Below are 13,209 nucleotides of genomic sequence, written 5' to 3'. Positions count from 1 at the left end.
AGCATGATATGGCTCTTACATAGATGGTGATGGAAGCAAAACTGCTGATTTATATTTATATTTTAGATCGTCATTGTCACATATCATTGACAACAGAAATGTTTTTGAGCTACTGCTTGTGCATATTTCTTTGTAAGGATTAGAGCAAAGGGTGGCACGGTCAATGTCATGTTCTTTTCTGGTCTTTGTAGGTTTCCTCCCACCCCCCAAAAACGTGTTGATTGAGAGTATTGTGCACCCCGGTATAGGCTCTGACTCCATTGCGCCACATAAAGGGGTTATGAACGAATATATTTGTGTATGCATCAGCATAAGAATCTTATAGCCCCTATGTGTTTTGGTAACATCTTATTCTCTGTTTAGTGGAGAGATGGTACTGGAACAATACAGCCATCATATACAGCGATCCCATATTTTAAGCAGTGGGCTCTATCTGTACTCAAACACTCTGGTCATGGTCATGTGTTTGTTAAACAGTGAGAGTGGGGCGGTGGTGACTCAAGTGGTTAAGGCTCTGGGTCATTGACTGGAAGATCGGGGGTTCAAGCCACAGCACCGCCATGTTGCCACTGTTGGGCCCTTGAGCAAGGCCTTTAACTGCTCCAGGGGCGCTGTACCATGGCTGACCCTGCGCTCTCACCCCTCCAGGGATGGGATATGCGAAGAAAGAATTTCACTGTGCTGTGACACATATATGTGACAAATAAAGGCTATTTCTATTTCTAGTTAGGTGTGTTAGGATAGACTGAACCGTGGACTTGGGCAAACTAGCTGCTTGTGGGCATTATTACAACTGGGAGTTAGAGGCTAGCAACCAACCTCAGTTATGTTTAAGCAGTAATAGGTACGAAGAATGTTTTACCAGCTTCTTAATCTCTTTTAGTTCAGGTTACTACTACTTTGCCCTCTCTCTCTCTCTCTCTCTCTCTCTCTCTCTCTCACTCTCTGGCTCTCTCTCACCCTCACCACTTTCTGACCCAAGGACCATTGATTTCTTGGAACAGATAGAGTGCGTTTTAACGGGATTAAATATACTTGGCCGGTCCTTGATATACCTTGGCACAGGGCAGGATATCGCTCATGTATGTGAAACACTAGATAAATTGGATAAGTAACAGATACGTATCAGATTTTAATGTGATTTTCTATTAAATGGGTTTTTATTTCAGGACTGTTACAAATGAATTTCCTTCTCTTCTTCTGAAATGTCTAACATTAGTTTATTCTAAAGCGATAAAGCCTGCTTGGTCTTTATGTAGGATCATTCCAAACAAACATGATGAAATGAACTTCAAATTGCCCTTTTAATTTTTCTCTTGTACAATTCATTGTGCAGGCGATTACATTTCTTGCATCTGTTTTTCTAAATGTAAAAAATCTGCTTAATCTGACATTCAAAATTATGCTGAGCGTAGTGATCACTTGTTTGGTGGAAGCAGAGGCGTTCACGCTACATGATCGCTCACAGACTTTGCTCACAGATGTGGCACACACACAATACCCAGATTTTGGCGAGATGTCTTGAAGCATGCCGGATCCCCAAACAAGGATAGAGAAACGAGGAAAAAGAGAAATAAAAGAAAATGTGAAAGAAATTTTGGTTGTGGGCGGTACGGATCGTCTGTCCGTTTTACCAAGAAAACTGGAGGTGTAATGTAAAAAAGTAGCTATATTTATACCTTGTGCTGCCAGGAAAACATGCTGTGTTTATTTTTGTTGTCCTTAACAGCACTTTGCTTCTAGAAGACATTATCTGGCATACCCGGTGTTATTGTGTTAACTTTTTGCCCTTCCTCATAAATGGATGATCAACCGGATTCAGGGATCTGCTGCGCATTGGAGCAGATAAAATTGTTTTTTTTCCCTAAGACTCTCATTGGCTGTTTTTTTCTGGTAAGGGTTTCACACTACACAGTTCATCTGTGTGAAGTGTTATTTAGTGACCTTGAAATAGGGGTCATTGCGTCGTAGACGTGAAATCGGTGGCAGAGAGTGGACCCCCCCCCCCCCGTTATTAAATTATTAAAATGAGATGGTTTAAATTGAGTGCCTTAAAATCCTCCCTTTCAGACACTTCAGCATTGAGTAGCCATGTTGCAGAAGACTGTTATTTCGTAACACAGTGTTGCTCGCAGCATGTCCTTGCTTGGCCAGGCCCTGGCTTTACTGTTCTGCGTAAAATCACTCATAATTTGTGCTGGAGAGTGCAGACTAGCTCAGAACTGTTAGGTAAGAGGATTGTCACAGTTTGGTGGTATATTTTTCAATTCTTTTATTACTCCAGTTTAAACGCATGTCTTTTAAACAGTTTTTATTAGTTAAGGGTTACATGGCTTTTTAAAGGGATATTTGATCCATTTTGATACCATTCTTCATTTCGCAGCGTACAACTTTGGGTGGTAACATGCCACGATTGGATCCCTGATTAAGACATTTAACTCTCAGCTGCTCAAATGTATTATATTTCATTTCTGCGAATATAATTGTTAGCACCAAATGAGCGAGTGTAAATATGTAAATATTGAGTTTTGTATTCGAACCCCGCATTCAGACGATACAACGGATAGGTACACATTTTGCTAGAGTTTATCCAGAGTTCCCTGTGGAAACTTTTTAAGCAACGACAGTGTCTGGCTGGCTCATGTGCTCTCATTATGCTTTACCAGCAGTCTGAGCTTGGGACCTGGAGATGAGAGGCTTTCTGCTGTCTTTGTTTATATTATTTTTTTTTTTGTTCCCCACTTCCGTGGGTGCATCTGTGTTTAGAAGAAGCGTAATGGTGTGAATCATTCTGCAGGCTGCGCTAACATCAAGCACAGCTTCACTTAAGCCTCAGTGCCACTGCAGGCGGCTACAGCTGGGATCTTTTTGAACTAAACAATGAGACACTATGCTAGACGTTTTTTTTTTTTTTTTTTTTGCTGACCGTCCCGAGGGAGCGTCTCCTTTGGATTTTCCTTCCTTTGCCTAAAATGACTTGTTTGTTCTTTCAGCACCTTCACCAGTTGTTTCTGAGCTTAAGCATTTTAAAAAAAAATGTAAAAAATGCTGGTTGTTGTTGTTGTTGTTGTTATTATTATTATTATTAATAATAATAATGATTGCCATTGTCATCAATAACATCATCATCATCATCCAGTGGGAAGATGGGGATATATATATATATATATATATATATTAGTTCCATGTCAGTCACCAGACCAGATATATATATATTTTTTTAAGTATTTGGACCAAACTCATTTCCAATGATTGTGATAAATTGTTCAAAGGCCACGCTTGACTCACAATCCAGAGTTCATTCATGTGATCTTGTTCACACTATGCATTTGTCCAGCTGGTGATAGATCAGTGAAATGAATTACTGTCTCAGCGTTTGTCCTGGTAGCTGAAGGAAACCCTTTGTTCCACATCGTCTGTTTTGTAGGAGAAGCCTTCCCACATAAACCTGCCCTCAATCTTCACTTTGTACAGCTTTCAGCTAACAGGCAGCTAGAACAGGAGACAGGATTCAGAGTGGGGAAGAAATGAAATAAAAAAACATTTTCAGGCGAAATAGACTGGTGAGAGTGGAGGTAGCCTTAAATGCATACCACATGAAGGAAAAAACCATATCAAAGCTGGCTGAAAGAAGACTAGCATTCTCCTACAACTGAAATGGGGGTCTTTTATTTAAGGGATATAAAATGCTAGCCTGGTTTTGAATGTTGATGGTGATGTTTTGTACCACCAAGTCAATAATCAGAAAATATTGTATAAAATATATAATACAAAACAACGATTTCAATGTTCCATTTTCGTAAAGGAATAACAACGTTGTCTCCGAAGTAGGGCTGCACGATTATGACCAAAAATCATAATTGTCGATTATTCCCTTGAAATTGTAATTGTGATTATTAATTACGATTATCACATTTTACATTAAATGGTGTTTTGAATAGCTTTGTACCATTGTTTGAAGCAACTGCATGCCATATTTTATATAAAAATAAAAAAAAGCTGAACATTTTTCCTGAAGAACTTCTATTACTTAAGACTCAGATGTCAACTATACATTGCTTTGCATTGCTTTGTTTTCTTTAAATAATAAAAAGGAAAAATATGCATGGTATAAATAATGTTATACTAAAAATAAAATTAATTTATGAATCTAGTCTAAGTAATTGCAGGAGAGGATGATGTATCTCTTATCCAGTGCATTTATGAGTATTTTTTCTCCGGATACGGAGAAGCACAAAACAACGACGTCGTGATGGGAGTGTGTGTTGCAGTTCTCGCATGGCTTGTTGGTTTTTTTCACGCTAAAACACTGGTGGTATTGCACTCTGTGGCTGAGTTTTAAATGATTAAATGAATTTGCGGTGTTGCTTGATGGTGCAGAAACACACTATAGCATGCTGCTTGACATCATCGCTAGTGAATCCAAAATAATTCCATACCACAGATAAAGCACTTCTTTTCAGTTCTAGTTCTTGATTCTTCTCAGCAACCATTTGCAAACTATCTGGTGTTTCTTTATCAGCGCACATGTTCGCGAAGTTAACATGACGAGATAGACATGCGCAAGTGGATAATCAGGGCGTTGATAAGGACACACCTACTTGAACATCTCATTTCAAAACCATGGGTTTTTTTTTTTTTTTTGGACTTGTTTCCCCTTTGCTGCCTCCAGTTTTCTAATGCTTTCGGCTAGATTTGAACCAAACCTCATTCAGCCACAAGAGCACAAGGGGTTGTGCTGGGCATGGCTGTTGGGCAAGAAGGCCTGCTGCGAACTTGGCATTCCACTTTATCCCAAAGGTGTTGGTGTTGGTGGTTTTGAGGTCAGGACTCGCTGGCCGCTCAAGTTCTTCATGGCATTGTGCTGCTTGGACAGGTTTAGGCTAGGCCTCATAATTCAGTTTAGAGAAATTTTAATACTACAGCATTATATATTTTAGACAATTTGTGGCAACAGTTTGGAGAACACCCATATTGGTGTTTCACATACGTTTGGCCATATAGATTTGTTGACAATGCAAGCAAGGTAATGGATAAGTTGGGGTCAGAGCACAGGATCAGCCATGATACAAGAGAACAGAGAGCTAAAAGTCTTTCTGAAGGGGGCAGCTTAGTAGTACTGGGGCTTTAACCCCAACCTTCTGGTCAGTAGCTCAGAACTTTAACCGTGGAGCCACCACTTGGTAAGTTGGTGGCTCAAAGTCATTTCTCAAAGTCATTCATTCATTCATTCATTCCTGCAGCACGACATACAGTTCGATTCATAAATATTTGGACATCGACAAAGTTATACAGTCAGTTTCAGCTCAATGGGCAGACTTTAAGCTTCAGTTTAATGTTAGTTCCATGCAAATCAGGTGAACATTGTATGCATTACAGTACCCCCCATTTAAGTCCAGCATAAACCAGCTATATAACTCTTCCACTTCTCACCCAGTCACATGATGACAGAAAGTATAGATGCTAGCCAGACCTGGCTAATAAATTAGGTGATGTGAGGACAGAACACCATAGCTCTGCTGTAGACTAATGATGTGCTACATTACAAAATTTGTTAGAGTTTATTAATCATATAGTTGTTTGTTTTAATAATCTTTATTAATGGATTTCACTAACACACTGTTATTCCTTTAGCTGTCACTTTCTAGCTTAGTTTGTTTTCAGGCAGCTAAAACATGACAAAAGGGAACACACTGGCAGTGAGGTAACTAATATATTGATGACCTGTTCTTGGACGATGACATTAGGTTAAAAAAAAAAAAAAAAAAAGTTTCAGAAGTGTGGTACAGGAAAACATTTTGAAGAGAGGAGGTGCTCGAGTATACTGCCCCTCTGCCCAGGGCACTCCTGAACCTCATCAAGCATCATTACAACAAGAACTGGAGTTGTGTTGTGGTCAGAAACCTGAAACCATGGCCATGAACAACAGCGTGTTTTGCCGGAAACAAGAACTGCCAACAAGTACATGTTCGCTAGAAATAAATGCCAGTGGGTAGGGTTCGATACTTTGTGGCTGTTTAGTGGTTCAATTAGTGATGCAGAATATCACTGTGGCCATCCTGGCCTCAGGGGTGAAACCAAACAAAAGAATTAGGTTTTCTGTCTGGTAAAATCTTTGATTAGTTGTGGCCAATCTTGTGTCTTTAATTCAGTTTGATTTTAAAGGTAAAATTAGTTTGATTCGGTGATGTTTACATTATTGTTAGGCCTGTTGTTCATCTGCCCATCCAAGATTCTCGAAATGTCAGAAGTCAGTGCTAAATAATATTATAACAATTTAGTAATATAGTCAGTAATGTTCCATGAATTGATTAGGATCTGTATGGAAGTATCACCTTATCAGCAGATGAACTAATTCGATCTTGGAAATGATCCAAATCAGAGTGAAGGTCACAGCAAGGTCAGGTTTATAATACTAAATGTGCGGGTGGCAGAAGCATCCTTTTAGTGCAGTCATCTGCTATTTTTGTCTTTTTGGTTTTTACTTTCAAATAAGAGCTGTATGTTTGGACAGGTAGAACCACATCCACAGAGGGTTTGAGATAATACTCATTGCCACACTTATTACATTACAGGCATCCAGCTGTAAATGAGTGTAGACTCACAGTGGTGCTGGACCTAAAGCCTTCCTTTTCTAGAAATTGAGCGCATCAGGGTGCTTGGGTAATTGGCTTGTGCTTGGCTTTGTTAATTTATTGACAAGTTTATTGTGGTGTACCAACTGGAGTAAGTGCTAAATTATTCTCTACAGGGCCAGGATTAAAACACTGATTAAAGCTAATATTATAACTGATTTGGCTGATGTGGTCAGCAATTACAACCTTTTTTGAGATGTTAAACCAGTCTCAGCTAGTCAGCCACACTGATTTGACTTTTCTTTTTTTTCTTTTGGTTTGGGTGTGACTACTTTATAAAAAGAAAGAGCCATGGCTTTCGCTGCTTCAGTGTTGTACCTCATTGCCATCATATGTGTGCATGTGGCTGCGGTTGCTCATGGCACAGTTTTATTTGTTTTCTTTGGGCTTAACAGCAGCGCTGAAGTCAGGAATTCCTGTCTGAGAGGGAGAGCAAGAGAGATGGAAATTGCTGACTTTGACTGTTGCTACTCTTCACACCTAGTCATTACCAGCCACTGACTCATGCTAAAACTAAAACTGTTGCTTATCTAAGAAGTCTCATGCCCGGACCAGTTTCCTGACTCAACTGTCTTGCTGCACATAATCCTCCACTGACCCTCCACCTTCAGTTTGGACATTTGGAAAGCCGTCATTTGTGTTGCCAAATGCTGTTTATGATCAAGTTTACCGGCTTATCCAAAATGCTTCGTCCGCTCCAACTGGCTGCTGATGCGTCATGCTTTTGAGCCCCTTCCTGTGTTTGGTCAGATGTCCAAATTTGTTTTGCAAGCAGAGTTACTTCTACATTTAAAAGCGAAAGAAAAAACGTAGTAATGCTAAAGTTAATACAATTTGAAACAGCTTTCTTAGTTAAAAACAAGCAGGTCTGTTCAGCAGTAATCAAATTCATTCATTATTCTGAAATAGTTGCTTTACCCTAATCAGGGTTGCTGCAGATCCAGAGCTTATCCTGGGCACGCTAGGTGTAAAGACACCATCTCAGGACACACACTTACTTATTTACTCAGTCACACCAACCAGCAATTTAGAATAGCCAGTGCACTGTAAGAGGTGGAATTTGGGAGGCTGGAGAGAACTTGTGAAATTTCACGATGACCATAACCCCTAAATTTATGTGTTTTAATTAAGACATAAATTTGTGACTGATTTTTACTGGTTAGCCCTTTCTACCAGAGTGACCTTATCTTTCCTAAAGAAGATCCACAGATCATCTGCTCCTACCTATAGTATATGTTCTGAGCTCGAACAGCTTGAAGTGTTGTTTTCACACCAGCATGCATGGCATGTATAAGTCTAATGGAGTTGAGAGATCATATCTCACAAGTTGACAATATTCTTAATCCCCATGCTAAGAAAACAGAATTTGATATAATTTAGCATGAGTAGAATCTTTTGGAATTGGGCTGGTGTCCATATGGTTGGAAATGTTTTAAAGTAAATTTGGAAGGTTTTAAACTGTGATTTGCATGGAAACAAAAGACCACGCATATGTTACAGCATGGTGCAATACTTTTCTTCGCGTATCTCAGCTTTTGAGATTGGGGTCAGAGCACAAGCGCTATGATACAGTGCCCCTGCAGTAGAGAGGGTTAGCAGCCTTGCTTAAGGGCCCAACAGTGACAGCTTGGAAGTGCTAGGACTTGAACCCTGACTTTCCAATCAACAACCCAGAGCCTTAAACACTTGAATACATGCACCATATTATAATGGGGCATGTGACTGTGCTCAAAACCGATCAGCTTCAAAGTAATCTGATTAATGGCAAATAACTATCATCCATTTATGTAGGACTTTTCCATCTTCATGGTTTCATACGCTGGAAACAATCATCAATAAGTAGAGGACAAGAGACAGCTTTCAAAGAATGCCAACGTTAAAGGAGCCGCAGGAATATCCGGCAAAAACTGGTCACTTCCTGCATGTGAATAATCTCTTATTCTTTACAGGTCTAGGCTGTGGGGTATCTGTGGGGTGTCTAGATGAAAGCCTTTTCTCTCAAAAACAAAAACCTAAACATTCAAATGCACTCAAGTTGTGCCAAAATATGGACATAATCCCAAACCACCTGGCAAAATGTTTGATGAACCCAAAGTTTGAACTTGTCACCCAAAGCATGCCATCTTCACCATGATGCATAGTGGTTGAATTGTTGTATTGTGCTCTGAGGCACGTTCCCATCAGCTAAAACTGGGAATCTAGTCAAGATGGAGAGAAATCATAGCTCCTAAAAACCAAACTACTTTGGCATAAAATCTGCAAGCTTCAGAAGATCATGATCAAAGTTTTGGAATGATCCAGTCAGAGCCCAGCTCTAAAGCTTATCAGAAGCCTGTGGAGTGACTCCAAGAGAACTGTACACAGGTGATCCCCTCATAATAAGAAGTGGACCGAAACCGCCAAAGCTGGTGGAATGAGTGCTGTATTACAAGTAAAACGTCCTTCCTCCTTCCTCCTCATCATCTAAATGAACTGTACTGAAAATATAAACACACCAGGGATAAACTCCTCCATGCTCAAGTGCATTTTTCATTTTACACTGAGGTATATAAATGAACTACACTGAGGAACACACCAGGGTTAGATTCAAATGGACTGCACCCTGATGTAGAAATAAAATCTAAAATTGAATTGAAATTGTTCATTGTTAGAAGCTGGATGGCCATATTGTTTTCGACTTCCTGTTTTTTTAAAAAAAATTCCTTTAATCCTTCCTCCTCCACCACTGACCCTCTTTTACTCTGCAATCCATACTTGGGCCTTTATTTAGTCTATAATGACCTTTCTTTTTTAATCTGATAATCAAATGTCATTGTGCTCTCCTTGTTTCCCTCAATTGCTTTTGCTGGCGTGTGTGTGTGTGTGTGCCTCTGATTTAACGCTGGCTGAAATAACGACATCACTTGCTGTCTCATTCCAGATGAGAAGTCCGCACAGGAGGAGGAGTATGTGGAGTGTCAGCATCCAGACTGCACTGAGCGCCGTCGGGCCTCCAAGGTAAGAGCTGGACAGGACACACATTCTTTACACAGCTCTGTGGAGGGTCCTGGCTGAATTATTACCACATATACACACACGCATACACGCTCACACAGACAGTCAGTCTCTCACTCTCTGACTTTTGCCATCTGTGTGTGTGTGTGTGTGTGTGTGTGTGGGGCTTTATTACTAATAAACACGGACAGTATTTTTCACAAGGTTAGCCTGTGTGTGTGTGTGTGTGTGTGTGTGTGTCTTCCAGTCTTTCTCTCTCTCACTTGCTCGCTCCCCCCACCCCACCCCGTGTTCCCGTCATGAAGAGCCACTTCATCAGATGAGAAAGTACAGAGAAAGAAAAGCAGGCCGGACAGACACTAAAGCCCTCACGTACACACTTCGAGTCTGAAATGTTGTTCTTTTATATTTGAATGATTTATTTACCTTTCAGCCTCTAAATGAATACCGCCACAGCAGTAGCGCTACACCATGTGTTTGTTTTGCATAAACTATGGACAGTAAGAGACACAAAGAGGTAATATGACGTACCAACTTAAATATTTTCGATGACTTATTGCTTATTTGTGTCCCCACCGTTAGGTTTCATTCCTCACATACCAGAGCAACAGCCAACACTTACAAATTTAATTTATTGATGAACAGCACATCGCTATTTTGGGCTGTTTATAGTTCTATTTAATATAGCGGAATGTTCACAAGACAAGGAGTCAGTTCCTGTTCTCACTCGTGTTTATAACACCTCTACATGGTTATCCCCTCACCAGCACCTTTTTTGTTTCTCCAAGAGAGAACGAGGGGAAATTAGATATTAGTGAACTTTTAGTAAAAATCATGGAGATGTCATTTCAGTGCGTTCTTAGTGAGCGATGTTCACCTGTTGCTCCATTATTCATGTCCAAATCAGAGCAGAATTGATGCTTTGGTTCATTTGGTATTTGGTTTCACACTGCACATATTTAAACAGGGCAAAAAACATTGGCTGTAGGGCTTAAACGCACAAAAAGCCTTGGGTACATGTTACATTAATTCATTTATTTGTATAGCACTTTTAACAATGGACATTGTCTCAAAGCAGCTTTACAGAAGTATAGAAACATAGAAAAATGCTAAAGTTTAAAGTTAAGGTACTATATTTATCTCTCACGTTTATCCCTAATGAGCAAGCCTGAGGCAACGATGGCAAGGAAAAACTCCCTGAGATGATGTGACCTTGAGAGGAACCAGGCTCCGAAGGAAACCTCATCATCATTGGGTGACACTGGACAGTAAATAATGTAAAAGTCAATAATGTCCTTTCTTCAACAGTTTACAGTCAGAAGGAAACGATGGGTTAACTATGTGTGCATAGAAATGATGAGACAAATAACTAGTTTAAATTGTTTTGTGTATCGCATCCAGCATTTATTTTCACTTCCTATTTTCAGCAGTGCTTATAGATCTGCTCCGTTTGTGTGTGGGTTTATTTTTAAGCCATATTTGGTTCATTTCTTCAGGTGAGTCGATTCAGAATTGAATCAGTTATTTGATTCAGAGTCATGAGCGTACCGAGAAAACCGCCGAATAGATCAGAAAACTCTTCTGGGGCCTAGTGGTTCAAATATAGCTGTTGTTTTTTCCTGAGCCACTTTTAATTAAGTGCATAAGTTTTCACCCCCTTTGACTTCCATATTTTGTGTTATATTTAGACAATATGTCTAAACATTTCATGCTGGAAAAAAGATTAGGATTATTAAACCAAAGATTCTCTGGTTGTATAAGTATTCATTCCCCTTGGGTTTAACATCCTTTGGCTCTGAGGGATGTGTCTCTATGTGGGACCTGATATTTTTGCACACTCTCTTGGCAAAATGGCTCAATTCTGAAGGTTTTTCAAGATTTGGAAGTCAGGTTGAGGTCTGGGTTTGACTTTTAGTAGCAGCATTACAAAGATATGCAATCTGACTGGATAAATAGAATGAAGTAATATGTCTGTATTTTTTTATACATTTGCTGTCCCAGCTCTTGGCCACTAGGGGGAGATAGCCCTGCAAGTTAACACGTGTGTGCTACATTGCGTGCCCATGTGTTAGATACTCATGGTTACTTCATTTGGCCTGAAGCTCTGACTGTCCTGAGCCTTTGCTTAACTATGCAGGAATAATAATTACTAACAAAGATACAAAAGAGCAAGAACACTCAACCTGAAGCAACCTCAGCATTTGTGCTTCCCCTTCAGGTCAATTTGAACACTTGTGACTGACACACACATACACACACACACAGTGGTTTTGTGCACTGAATCACTTGCTGTGGTTTAGCCACTACTGCAGCTGGGACGGAGTCTCTGGTATTTCTGCGTCCACAGATGTTGCTTCAGACCTGTAGACTGGGCATATGAAGTGTGTTAAATTTAGCATCACGAACCCCGGTGACTAGATCGTGCATATTTAAATGGTTTTGAGGAAGTTCCTTTTTTCCTCAGCAGTCTGCAGTTTTTGTTGCAAAAAAGGTTCATTTCTCAAAACACTGCCCCAAAATCAAATAAAAGATATTTATCATATATCATACATGATGAGAAAAACTTAATAAATGCTGCGTTACTTTTCGCTTAGTTGGGGGAAAACGATATCCTTCTATAACCAGAGACAGTAGGTCAAGCTCTAATTCAAATCACAGGTTTGTTTTAAAGCACTCGATCTAGTACGTTATTGGTTCTATAGCAACAGGTAAATCATAGGTACTTGTATATACGGCTAAAAACAAACATGTAATCAAACATCATTATTTAAAGAAGAAGCTGTTTTGGAGTGTTTTGTGGTTTTTCAGAAGCATGACCATTTTTTTTCTCTTATTAAGACTTTAAAGCTGTGATAACAGGAAAGAACATTTTGTAGATGCTGCTAAATATTGAATGTAACTTTAAATGGATAAAAAGTATAACATTTTTAATCAGGATAGATGTCGTTTGTTGCAGTCATTAGTGTATAACACTTTGGGACAAGATAAATGGCATCACACCACCCTGTTATTGATTGATTATTTTACTGTAACCCCATGCTCTGTGGGTGGGTGTGTGTGTGTAAGGGAAAAAAAGAAATAATTTTTTTGTCTTGGTGGTCAGTGGTTCGGGGGAATGATCAAATTTGTGAACAGTGGATGTGATTGGTAGGCAGTACTGCAGTGTAACTGTGTGAGGTAAGGTATCAGGTAAGGCCAGTTTGAGCATGCTCGCAGACTCACTTCCACTCAACAACTGACAAGACCAGACAACACCGCATGGGTGTGTATGTATGTGCGTTGCTATGACGAGCCACCAAACAGCTACCTGAGTGTGTGTGGGTGTGCGTGTATATTTGAGACAGAAGCGTCTCGCTTTTGTCCCTTAATTTCACTCTGCGACTATTTGTCACTTACCTGCTGATTTGCTTACACCGCCCTTTTCTTTGATACATGATGATCCATTACTTTTCCGGGCTACAGGAAATTTCTCTAGCATTTTCTTGGAAGCCAAGTGTGTGGCTTTCAACATCCCTATCAGGTTCTCACCGGCGCTATGTTGCGTAGGTGGATCTGAAGCATCAACCATCCGTTCACCTTC

At 39.9% G+C, this 13,209-nt stretch overlaps 1 protein-coding gene across 4 annotated transcripts in view; it reads left to right on the top strand.

Moving 5' to 3' along the window:
• The window catches only part of plekhg5b (pleckstrin homology domain containing, family G (with RhoGef domain) member 5b), a 61,025-nt gene that overhangs the window by 8,160 nt on the left and 39,656 nt on the right, over positions 1 to 13,209 (top strand). For all 4 annotated transcript variants that reach the window (XM_058409895.1, XM_058409892.1, XM_058409896.1 and 1 more), the window contains one exon: positions 9,556 to 9,632. In XM_058409895.1, the coding sequence (XP_058265878.1) occupies positions 9,556 to 9,632 (77 nt within the window). The remainder of the gene's footprint in view (positions 1 to 9,555; positions 9,633 to 13,209) is intronic.

This window comes from Hemibagrus wyckioides, linkage group LG15, assembly GCF_019097595.1.
Source record: "Hemibagrus wyckioides isolate EC202008001 linkage group LG15, SWU_Hwy_1.0, whole genome shotgun sequence".
NCBI lineage: Eukaryota > Metazoa > Chordata > Actinopteri > Siluriformes > Bagridae > Hemibagrus > Hemibagrus wyckioides.
The sequence above is the reverse complement of the archived record's forward strand: the minus strand, read 5'-3'. Positions and strand labels throughout refer to the sequence as shown.